Source organism: Rhinolophus hipposideros (assembly GCF_964194185.1).
Source record: "Rhinolophus hipposideros genome assembly, chromosome: 4".
In the NCBI taxonomy this organism is placed as follows: domain Eukaryota; kingdom Metazoa; phylum Chordata; class Mammalia; order Chiroptera; family Rhinolophidae; genus Rhinolophus; species Rhinolophus hipposideros.
In genome coordinates this window covers 85415470-85428286 of record NC_138050.1, presented here as the reverse complement: position 1 = coordinate 85428286, position 12817 = coordinate 85415470, and the positions used below count along the sequence as shown (strand labels likewise).

General features: G+C 30.7%; 1 protein-coding gene across 1 annotated transcript in view; it reads right to left on the bottom strand.

Moving 5' to 3' along the window:
• Positions 1–12817, bottom strand: part of KLHL1 (kelch like family member 1) — a 301195-nt gene that overhangs the window by 160956 nt on the left and 127422 nt on the right. The window contains exon 4 of the mRNA XM_081045752.1: positions 12442–12638. Within this exon, the coding sequence (XP_080901878.1) occupies positions 12442–12638 (197 nt within the window). The remainder of the gene's footprint in view (positions 1–12441; positions 12639–12817) is intronic.

Below are 12817 nucleotides of genomic sequence, written 5' to 3'. Positions count from 1 at the left end.
ATGAAAAGATGCTCAGTTTTATCAGGCACTAGGGAAATGCAAATCCAAACCACAAGATATCACTTCACACCCACTAGGATGATTATAATCAATAAGAAAGTTAATAAAAAAAATTGTTGGCAAGGATATAGAGAAACTGAAACACTGTGGGGAATGTGAAGTGGTACAGCTACACTGAGAAACTGTCTGATGGTGATTCAGAATCTTTGAAATAGAATTCTCATATAACCATTTCACTCATGGTTACACATCCAAAAGAAATGAAAACACTATGTTCACACAAAATCTTACATATGAATGTTTATAGCAGCCTAGCTCAGAATGGTCCCAAGGTATAAACAATACAAATGTTCATAAAATTATGACTGAATAAATAAAATGGGGTATATCCATACAATGTAATATTATTTGGCAATAGAAAGGAATGAAGTATCAGGAAGTTCTATAATATAAATGTGCATTACGCTAAGCCAAAGAAGCCAGTCTCCAAGGGGTACATACCGTATGATTTCATTTCTACAAAATGTCCATAATGGGGAAATCTCTATAGTCAGAAAGTAGATTATTGGTTGCATAAGACTGAGGATCTTGATGAGTGTGATGGGGAATGGTTATTAATAGTACAGTTTTCCTTTTTGAAGGATAGATGTGTTCCAAAATTGATTATATTGATGGATGCACAATTTTGTGAGTATACTAAAGAACACTAAAGAACATTTTACACTTCAAATTGGTGAATGATATGTTAGGTGAATTATATCTGAATAATGCTGCTTCAATAAAACATAAAACATATTGGAGCAGGAAAATGTTTATTCATTCTTCCACAATCATTTGTTGATCCCCAACTGTTATCAGATCATTTAATATTCTACTTGTGGTGACTTTAAATTTTTATTGCTTAATGATAAAACAGAACAAATACACATTATCTAGAAATGCATTTACATTTCATAAAATTTCAGATTAACAAGCTATTTGGAAAATTATAAAGCTTCAAGGGACCACAGGGGACTAGAATGGTCTCAAACAAACTTCATAATTTTACAGTTAATGAGAGAGATCGCAAGTGAATAGTTCAAAGACACACAGTTTTATTAAACATAGTTAAAAAGTCAAGTCTTACAATTTTCAATGCATTTATTTCTTGTACTTTACTTTCTTTTTCTGTTCAAGAGGTGTTGAAATTTCAAATGCCTTCAGTAATCAGAAGATTATGGAAACATCTGAAACAACTAGTTAAAAAATGAGACTGTTGACCAAAATTAATGCAGAAATGGTAAGAACATATTCTGGAGAAAATTAATAAATACGTAAAAGTGTGAAGCCTAGACTTTCAGCCCATGTTTTAGAGAAAAACTTGGGGAATTATCTAGTTTAGTATATCTATCTAGTTGAAATTACTTTCACAATATCTATGCCAAGAATTTGACCTTTTTCCCCTTAAATTTCCATGATGTTCTATAGTCTCATAAATAGTTTTAAAAATGAACTTCCAGGAATGTCACAAAATCTAAGGTATTATTAATTAAAAATTTTAGGTCACAATATTTAATGTTAAGAATATGACATGTTAGTAAGTTATTTGTATAAAATTTTATTATTAGCCATAGATTGGGGTTAAAACAACAATAAACAGCTAAAACTAATATTTGTACGGAATACATACTTTTCAAAATCTAATTCTGGTGTAATTATATTGGCTTTAGAAAATAAGATAAAGGGTTACTCTAGATTATAATGTAGGATTTTCTCCTTTGGCCAATGAGATAAATCTTTTTATTCTTTTTTTTTGTTTTTTTTGTTTTTTTTTTTGTTTTTTTACTAGCATTTGACATTGAAGAATACCACTGAATGAAGAGTTGCTGGTTGGCTTGTGTTATCCTGTTCACCAGTCTAATTCTTGGAGTTGTTTTTTTATCTGTTGATCTATCAGAAAAGTTCTTTTGTTTTGGCCTGAAGCCTGACACTTCATTGATTACCATCTGTATTGTCCATGTTGTCAAAAGATGCATTTGTCCTAAGAAGTTTATAGATCTTGGTGTTGTTTAGCTTAAGGTATGGTTATTACCGGGTTTTATTTGTCCTCAGCTGGAATACATCACTTATATTTCTGCCTTCTTGAAACAAAATAAGGCAATAATTCTCAGAGCATTCTGACTTGAAAAGTGTTGGGGGGGAAACACTGTCGATTTACTGTGATGGATTTCAAGTGAGTTCATCAAACTGACCATTTTTTATTCTAAATGCTATAGTAAAATAATATTCTTTCCTATGCCAAGTGATATCTCAATTTCCTGACAACTAAACCATCACATAACTAAAGGCTTTTAACTTGTTGCCCCAGACTACTTAAATACACACCACATCGTTGGCCACTTACTAACCAAGCTTCAGAGTTTTTGAGAATAGATGGGATTTTCAATATTTATTGATATCCTTCCCCATCATCTTTCTGAATAATTAAGAAAATTAAATGTGCTATGTTCTTCTTCTGAAGAAAGTACATCTTTGTATCCTCAAGTGATGTCTGTCGACACGACAAAGCAAACTTAACTAATGAAGATAATATCCATATTGTCTATATTTTCTTTATGATTTTTCTAATTCTGTATCAAATTTATAACACTTTAAACTGTTAAAGTTAAAAATGATAATGATGATAATATTACAAATGTGTATGTATATGTGGAAAATGTGGATTTTTAAAACAGTGTAAACTAGGGTTATTATAGTTTACTACTTAACAGTACAGTTTTTCTTCTAATTAATATATGCAGTTCACACTGATAAGGATATCTCTCTGTGTATGTAAATGTATGCATATATGTCTTAATCAATGACTAGATATAATAACCTTTTTATTTTATTTATTTATTTATTTATTTATTTATTTATTTATTTATTTATTTATTTAGTTTTTTAAGGAGGGTGCAGCTCACAATGACCCATGCAGGGTTATAACGGCAAACTTGGTGTCATTAAGACCACTCTCTAACTAACTGAGCTAACTGGCTACCCATAAATCTTATTTTTAATTTCTAGTTCAACCGCAGAATACTATTTATTTGAAAAATATGTATTTTCTTCTACATTTTGTGTTATCCTCCGTCTCATGATCATTTAGCTATGATCATTTACTCTTATCCATATTCCAGAAGTAAAAATGGAAACAGTACTCAGTTTGATAATCAGCTTATTCTTCTTTCAAATAGAACTGGAAAAAAAGCTGAATTCCATCTTTAGCCATATATTTGAAAATCTCTTTTTGTTCTTTTAACTTTAGACCAAATTAAAATGAACTGTCTTCAACAAATACCTAGAATAGAATAATATCTGGCTTGAACCTGTAGACTCAGTCTTTAAAAAATCTACTTAGATTTAGTATTGATGAAATAGTCTACTTTACTTAAAAAGTATTTACTTTCCATTATTTTCAAGAAAGCCCTTTTACTAATGATGAGTATAGCTCTAATTCAACTAAGATACAGAGGGTTACAAAAAAAAGTATACACATTTTAAGAAAGAAAAAAAAGCTGTATTAAAATTGTAATATTCAATATATACCAATAACAAAAGATGAATGCAAGTCACATTCGATTTCTGCAATTACAAGAGGTGCTCAAAGTGGTACCATCAGTGTATAGACATGTCTGATTATGGCAATGTTGACCAAAGTGTCCACTTGCATACACTTTTTTGGCACCCCTAGTGTATACTTTTATGTGGCTCAAATAAACATTGTCTTATATAAAAATAAAAACAAAGATAATTATAGGTACTTATTGGAATAAAGAACAACACCAAAAGTATACTCCTAAAGTATACTACTTATTGAATTTACTTAGGTTAGAATCAGAACCCCAGTCTTCAATCTTTGCAGATTTTTGGTTACTATTATGCGACAATTGAATTATGATGTATTGTTTCATGTAATTTTAATCATATATGAAAATAGGATACATTTGGTCTAGTATTGATTCTTATGTTAGTATGTGTCCTTCATGTTGGACCTCCAGGTTTTATATTTATTCCTTGATAGCATGATTACTTTCATGAAAATTAGATTTAAATAAGAATGCCTTTCATTTGAAGTACTAAAACACGTTAAATATAGACCTTGAAGATGAAATAAATCCACTGAAAAGTTAACTTAAAAACATGCACACATAATAGATGGAATATATGTTACCGGTTAAAAACATTAGAAATAGCTGATAAAAAAGTAATAAACTGTAAAGATTATGGGTGCATCCTATATGTATTTATTTATAAATATATTTAAATAGAAAGGTATGAAAAGTAAAATTAGGCATAATATAAATAGTTTTAATTATTATGAAATAGGGATAATATGTTTCATTTTGAATTATTAATATTCATAAATTTCATTTAAGGTGATAGCATTCATAATAGTATATTTCAAATAACTAATATATGACAGTATTTATTCATTGATTCCTTCTTTCAAGCATTTATTATGTGTGTAAAATGAGAAAGGTGCTATCCTAAGGCTTGGAATGCAGCAGTGACCAAGTCAGATGCAGATGACACCTCATGCAACATGTCATCTAGCTCAGTACACAATATTAATATATTTAGATTAACTTTGGGTTTGGGTGAACATCTGATATTGTAATGAAAGTTATTTTTTCCTTGAATTTTGTCTGGTTATACAACAAATTTCTGAAATACTCTTTTAAGGAAATGATCCGCCCCATCTCTACTCTGCCCTGTGTATTAAGGGCAGACTGGGTCTTCCGTCAGACAACGACTGAGTTATCATGTTTCTTCTGAACTATAATTGATCCCTCTTTCTTTTATTCCTCCTTTAAAAATTATTGTTAAAGAGCTTTAAGCACAAGTATATCTTTAACAGAGAAATGTCATTAAAAGAAAAATCTAAAAAGGAAGCATACAAATAAATTAGTTCTATAATGTGTGATTCATTACCTCATCAGAAAACATAAATATTTTACAACATTAGTTCATGGTGTGTAATTTATTATAATGAATTGAGACTTTCACATGCATAAAAAAATCAGATTTTCCCCCCCTCATTTGTGAATTACTAATTTCATTTGTTGAAGAACTGTGCTTTGCAAACTGATAAGGGTACTGTAGCCAAAAATTCTCTGGCTTTTTCTTCCTCTAATATCACATAGGAAGCCCTTTTTGAACTGTTCTAATGATGTAGGAGTATTGCTCATCACAAAAGGTAATTCTATAGATTAAATGATTGAAATCATTAAACACTTAGGGACTACTAACAAGTACTATGAAAATCCTTTAGATGTGCGTTTCTAGGATTTTTTTTTAACATTAGTGTTCCTCCTTGAACCTTTATTAGTTACATTGTTACTACAACATCAACTCAAGATATAGCAATTCTATAAAAATTTAAATCACTAAACAATAAAATAAACCGGATATATCTTAACAGATTTGTGTGGGTGTGGGTGTATGTGTTGTGATTTTATACAACTTTCTGCTAATGTCTTTGTGATTAAAAATAGCTCAGTAGAAGAAATAAAAATAAAACCAAAATACGCTAATGAAAGATTCTTTAAAACAAATGGAATGCTTTCCAAGGAAATGAATATCATTATCATTTTCATTATCAACAACAAAAAAAGCAGAAAGACATATTTTTTTAAAATAGAATGATCTTAAGTGTGGATATGACACCCTGAAATGGAAACATATTTGAAGAACATCTGAAAAGAAGAAATGGACCGTTTCTTAAATTAGCCTTAGAAAGCTTATACTTTTCATTGGATACTCTGTGATTATGCTTAATTAGTCTTTGAAACTTTTATAAACACACATTTAATTACGGATACTTTATAGAACCCTAACAATTACAAAGTTCTATGTAGTCAAACTGTAATTACATGAGTGAAAGTGATTTGTTATATTACTGTTTATCACACATCTCTATCAGTTTATCCAACGTAATCTGGATATCCTGTTTGTGCATGACACTACGTAAGCACAAAAGTCGAGTTTTTCAAACTCCTTCACTCAAATCGACTTTCAGTTTTAGCCAGTAGAGTAGAATTTTACCAATGATTGTGAGTAATAACACAAATAAAAACTGCTTATGAAGAGCTGTGAGTTTAATTCAGGAATAGATCAAGTAAAGAAAAACAAAAACAGGATTAAGAGGAAGGTCCTTGATAACTAGGCTTCCGCATGCTTCCTATTGTTTGTGATCATTACACATCGATGCCAGTTGCCCTCCAAGCCACTCATTGCACTTATCCTGACATCATTTCTTACCAATTTACAAAGATATTCAGAAAGTCAAATTTTACTAATTTTAACTTGATATTTATATATTAACTTAAACTCATTACTCAGAATGTGTATATATTATACACAAATACATATTACATTATAGATTATATTATATTATATTATATTATATTATATTATATTATAAGACCCAGTCTTATTTTACTATAAGTATTTTTACTTATAGTAAAATAAGACTGGGTCATATAATATAATATAATATAATATAATATAATATAATAAGTAAAATACTTATAGTAAAATACTATAAGTAAAATACTTATAGTAAAATAAGACTGGGTCTTATATTAATTTTTGCCCCAAAGACATATTAGAGCTGATTGTCTGGCTAGGTCTTATTTTTAGGGAAACATGATATATATATATATATATTTCAGTAAAAAGAAGTAACACAAAGCAATGAATGTAAGAAAAACAAAAGCAAAATTTCAAACAAGTTTTAATACTAGTGTATCACATAACAGTCCTGAGGAAAAATACGGATGAAGTGAACTTTATTTTGATGGTTTAGGAAAGCAAAGAAATTTAAATTCCATTGTTTCTCTCAAAGCAAATTCTAATTTATGGTTTATTAGAAAGGTTATTGGTAAAGATTTAAGAAGCATGCTGCTAGCTAGAATCTGTGAGAAATGTCAGGGATTTCAAAACCGTGAGCAGAAACCTCATAAATAAAGTTTGTTCTTTTTCTCTGGCATTGTTCTAATGGCTCTAAAGGACAAGTGAACAATGTACATATAAGATTTTTTAGAGTACTAGGCTCTGAAAGGGCAGCTTCTTACACTGACTCAGGAAGTGTTTATGTTCCAGTTCTGAGACTTCAACCTTTGAAGGCTACTGATTGTACACGATAGCCTCTAATTAGTCCTATGGCCACTCCAGTATAAACATTGTAAAATGTGGCAGGCCATGCTGGTAGTGGTAGACAGAAAGTGAGAGTGAAGTAAAGAGAGAAGTTAAAAACAAAACAAAACCCCGAGGAACAAAATCTTTATGGAGTTCTTTGGTGTCATCAGTGTTTTAGGTTTATAGTATCCATTTGTCTGAAGTAATCCATGTTTTGAAGTGTTCTGGATATCAGAAATCTGACTTGATGTTATGGGTAAAACATAATCAGTGTAATCTACTACCATATTATATAAAGAATGCAATTTGTAGTAAGACAGTAATAGGCTTATATCCCCATTCTACCATGTTCTATCTACTGTTCCTGTGTAAATTATTTAATGTACCTAAACCTTAGTTTTATCTTTTTTTTTTTTTTTTAACTGGGGAATATTGGAGAACAGTGTGTATTTCCAGTACCCATCAGCGCCATATCAAGTCATTGTTTTTTCAATCTAGCTGTTTTATCAAAATAGCTAGCCAGCTCACTGGCACATGTGGGAATGGAACCAAAAACCTTGGTGTTATGAGTACTGCGCTGTAACCACTGGGCCAATCAGCCATCACAGTTTTATCATTTTTAAAGTGGATTTAATACATAACTTGCAAGAGTTTTGCAAGAAAGGGATACTATGTACTTAGCTTGTGCATCACCAGCACCGACAATTGTAGCTTTGTCATCAAACACAATAGCAGCAGCTATTCACCTCAGTTTCTCTGTAAATTTTTTTTTTTTTTGAATGCTACCATGGAGCTACCAGATTAATGGTGAAGGTAGGTAACAACAATAATACACACACACACGCACACACACACACACACACACACACACACACTCATAGGATTGGAAAGTAGAGGAAAACCATGTAGTCTTATTGAATGACTGAATTCAGAAGTGTTGAGAATCACAATTCTAAGTGAACACTTCAGGGAAGTACGGGAATTAATATATTACAAGTTACTAAATAATTGTTGGGATAAAATAAATTACAATGAAAAGTCTTTCTCTCTGTCATAAAGGAGTTTGCAATATAATTGTAAAGATGTAAAAAGATAATTATAAAAGTAAGTTTATGATGACATCACATAATTCTAAGAAAAGGAATACTAAGATTTCAAATGAGAGAGAATGCCAAGAAAAGATTTAATATATATATATATATATACATATTTTAGGCATGGATGAATTTAAATTGGCAACTGAGGGTTATTTAGAATTAGATACCAGACATTCTAGACAAGAGAAAATCATGAATAAAGTACAAAAGAAGGGAATCCACAGTATACGGTTGGAAGGGGTGAAATAGATACCATTTACTTTTGAGGAAAAATGCTCAGGTAGCAGTCTAAAAGCTAGGTATAGAGGACTATGCTTATCAAAATATGAGTTTGAATCATCTATTTTGGCTTATGTGTTGAACACATTATTGGATTAGGAAGACAAGCCACCCTATGTTGATTGATGTACGAAACATTGTAGATAGGAAATTGGAGACCTAAATACCTGTGGAAGTAAAGGTCAGGGAACTTTCTACTAATAATCTCAACCTTCAGTATACTGTGAATTCTTCTCAAAATATTCCACAGAGGCACTGCATTCCTGAAGAACCTCTAGAAGGTTCCCATCAAGTGGCTCAGTCTACAGCAGTGAGGGAAATCACTTTTAAGGGCTCCCTTAGAAGTTATTTCAACTTTCCATTTGTCCACATAGCTGCATGTAACTGCATGAGGAGAATAATAGCTTTCTGTTCTTTTCCACTTTCCATTTCTTGCACGAATCCCTCTTATTGGCAAGCTCTAACCCAGAACCACATGGAGAGAGAATGTGTGGGAAATGCAGTTTCAGAGGTCTCCTCTAAAGTCAAATCTGACCTTCAAGGGACATGGCATTAATGATCAGTAGAAATAGACAACTCAGAAGAAAAACAAAGATCAGAAGACTGAAGTAGACTCTGGACTTCCCATCCATTTTCACACAAAGCAGATCAATTTGAATATTATTCTTTTATACATTATTTCATTTCAACAGATCATACTACTAAAATAAAATAAAATAAAAAACACACAAGAAATACTTAAGTGCTACTATTTTAGATACAGTTTCATTCTGTCAAATACATAAGTAGCTAAAGGTAGCTATTTTCATGCCTTAATATTATTCAGCCACAGGCACCTATAGTTTTTTCAACTTTTCTTCACCTAAAATTATTACAAAATATTTACTATTCTTGTTATTCTCATCTGTCTGCTTGCCATTATTTAATGCTTTAAAAGTGTGATGTACAGATTAAGCACAGGTATCATAATGAAATCTGACCAATAGAGTACAGGGGGGTTATTTCTTTCAGTTATTGTGTTGATAATTGGTATATTCATGCAGCCAAAATTTAAATGTTTTAGAATTAGTTTCACACTTCTGCCTAATATTGAGCTTGCAATCAAAATTTTACAATATTTTTCATATGAACCACTGCCAAGCTGGGTTAGCTTCCCTGAACAGATTTTGGAATCATCCACAGAAAATCAATAACTGAAGTCAAATAAATGAGAGAAATTTTCAAAGGAAAACTACCGAATCATATAAATAGCAAAGGCATACTCATATAGACACCAAGTTAACATCTAGACTCTGAAGATCAAGTTCATATTTTCAAAAAAATTAGCAAGGAAATTAAAAATTATTTTTAAAAAGTTACTTGTAAAGTAAACAAATAACAAATAATTAGAGCCAATTAAGAAGTTAATTAAATCCTGGAAGTAATAAGAACTGGAATAATTTGCTATTAAAGCAGTTCAGAATGAAAGAAAATCATAGCATGATAGCTTTCCTCTCAAAGCACAGATTGAATAGATTAAATGCGGGCACATGCATGATTAAACAAAAATTGGAAGCAAAAATATAGTGAGAAGTTATATCAGATGCAAGACACTCATTTTAAAGTGTTGGAACTGAGAGAAAATAGTGGTCCAGGAACACAAGTAATCAGTACCTTTCTTCACTAAAACAGTAACCCAGGAGCGATAGGAGAATAGTTGGGTTCCATGCTTCCAAAAAAAATTTGAACTCATTTAAATTTCAGCAGACATGACACAACACATAATCCGTCCAGTTAAAAAATAAATAGATCAAGTAGAGTTATTTAGAATGTCGACTTAGCTAGAAGTCTTCTCTGTTTCTCTTTTAAATATACTATTTTACTGTAAGGTTAATTTTAAACTAACTAAAGAAAAGACATTGTTACTATTATGTGACAAACTGCAAACCAGTCTAAGCAAAAAGACAAAACAAAACAAAACAAAACAAAAAAACACATTTTAGTTACTAAATTAATAATTCCAAACTCCACCAGAAGTGACCATTATCCCTCTGGTTATGGAGGCATATTATTTTTTGGCTTATCTAAGCTGGGAACTCCTAATTGTAATGAAATGTGCATAATTAAATGAGTGCAGTTGGACTTTGATATTTCAGTTAATGAAGTATTTGTTTACATTGGTTTCACATGGTTCATATAATTTCAAGCATTGCGCCCTGTCATGGAATATTTTGAAAGAAGAATCTAACAATAGAATTACAAACCATACATCTACTTCCTTTTATTGCTATATTTTCATTTAATTTACTAATCTGCTTAAAGGATTAAAGGAGAAAATTAACTTAATATTGAAATTCTATCTAAGAATAACAATTGCGAGGCTTTTAAATGACTGTCATTAATTATTTGAAAATGTGTTAAATCTCAAAATAAGAGCTTTTTAATAAACAGCAACTATAAAGCTTAATGAGATTTATCTTACATGAATTCTTCTCTTGAGTTGGAAAGGGAGAGTTCTACAGTTTATAATTGGTTATTTCAATAATAATCAAATCATTAATAATGTTAACAATAGTGAAAATAGCAGAAGTGGCTGGCATTTTATATAGGCCTATTATATGCCAGGGACTGTATTAAATGTTTTTGGAATGATTATTTCTAGGGTATGAAATATGATATATGATAGGTATAAAACTATTTTAATGGATGATTTTATTCTAGAATAAAGATAATATTAAAAAAATTCCCCACCTTAAAGTTCACCCATTTAAAGTGTACAATTCAAATGATGTGTAATATCTCTACAAAGCTGCTAAAAATACATACTCATACACACACACATATAAATTAAAGAGAGATATATAAAATGAGCTAAAATTATTTTAAGGGTACTTACTGAGTGATATTCACTCAATTTAAGCCCATTATGAAAATGATACTGAAAATCAAATTTAAAAAATAGATGTTTGTCTATACATCTAAATATTTTCCCTTAGTACAGAAGTTTCCAGGAGTTCTGAAATCCAATATTCACTATACTGATAAATACTTTAAAATATGTACTATAATTAGGATTTTTCTCCACAACTGATAAAGGCAAAGTCATACCAAACACAATGTGCTATGACAAAAAGTGAGATAGTCAGCTTGGGCTGCCATAGCAAAATACCACAGAGTGGGTGGCTGAAACAACAGGAATTTACTTCTTATATTCTGAAAGGTGGGAAGTCTAAGATCAAGGTATAGGTAGACTGGGTTCTCTGGTAAGGACTTGCAAATGACTACCTTCTCACTGTGTCCTCTAAAGGTAGAAAGAGAGAAGAAGCAAACTCTCTGGTGTCTCTTCTTATAAGGTCATTAAACTCAACATGAGGGTCCCACCTTCGTGACCTTATCTGAACCTAATCAGCTCCCAAATTCCCCATCTCCATATACCATTGCCTTGAGAGTAATACTTCAACCTTAAATTTTGGTTGGAACAACTCAGTCCATAGTGGAGAGGTTGTAAGAAAAGTGCAAAGAAAAATGTATGTCACAGACTGCTAGCTGAAAAAACAAACAAATGAAAAAACAGAAAAGAAAAAAAGAAAGAGAAGCTGTGGAAGTCAAACGATAAATATGCCAGGAGCAGTTAAGAACAATTCATTTAAAAAACTCTTAAAATCCAAAAACGTGTATATATATATATATATATATATATATATATATATATATATATATATATCTCCTATAAAATGTAAACAAAACCATAAATTAATACTAAAGTTCATTATATAATGTATTAGATTACATCTCATAATAAAAACATATCAAGCACATAAACTCATCTTAAACTTTAAAACGTTATTCAATGCATTGATGGGAATTATTTTAACTTCTGATAATACGGCTATGTCTCTATTATTAAAATATTAAATTTCCTTACCATTGTGTAGCTGTGCGCCACCTTCATTAACTCAATGCATCCTTGAGCATCTGCAAAAGCTCTAATTCCTAAGCAGTTAGATGGATGCAAAAGCTTCATGAGGAAATGGCAACACACTTCTACTACTTGAGGAAGCTGAAGAAGGCATGCTGCAGCAAGAAGATTTTCAATGGTATCTTCCTTTAATTCCAAGCAACCTAAACATTAAGTGAAGAGGATTATGAAACTCTGTTTACAGCATGAAATAACACGTCCAATTTTATTACTCAAAACAGGCAAATCTACTAGAAACAATATAAACATAGAGGGATAATCAAGATAAATATATCTTCTAAAGGCCAGCAATTATTTTAAGCATTTTGCATTTTAAAAATTA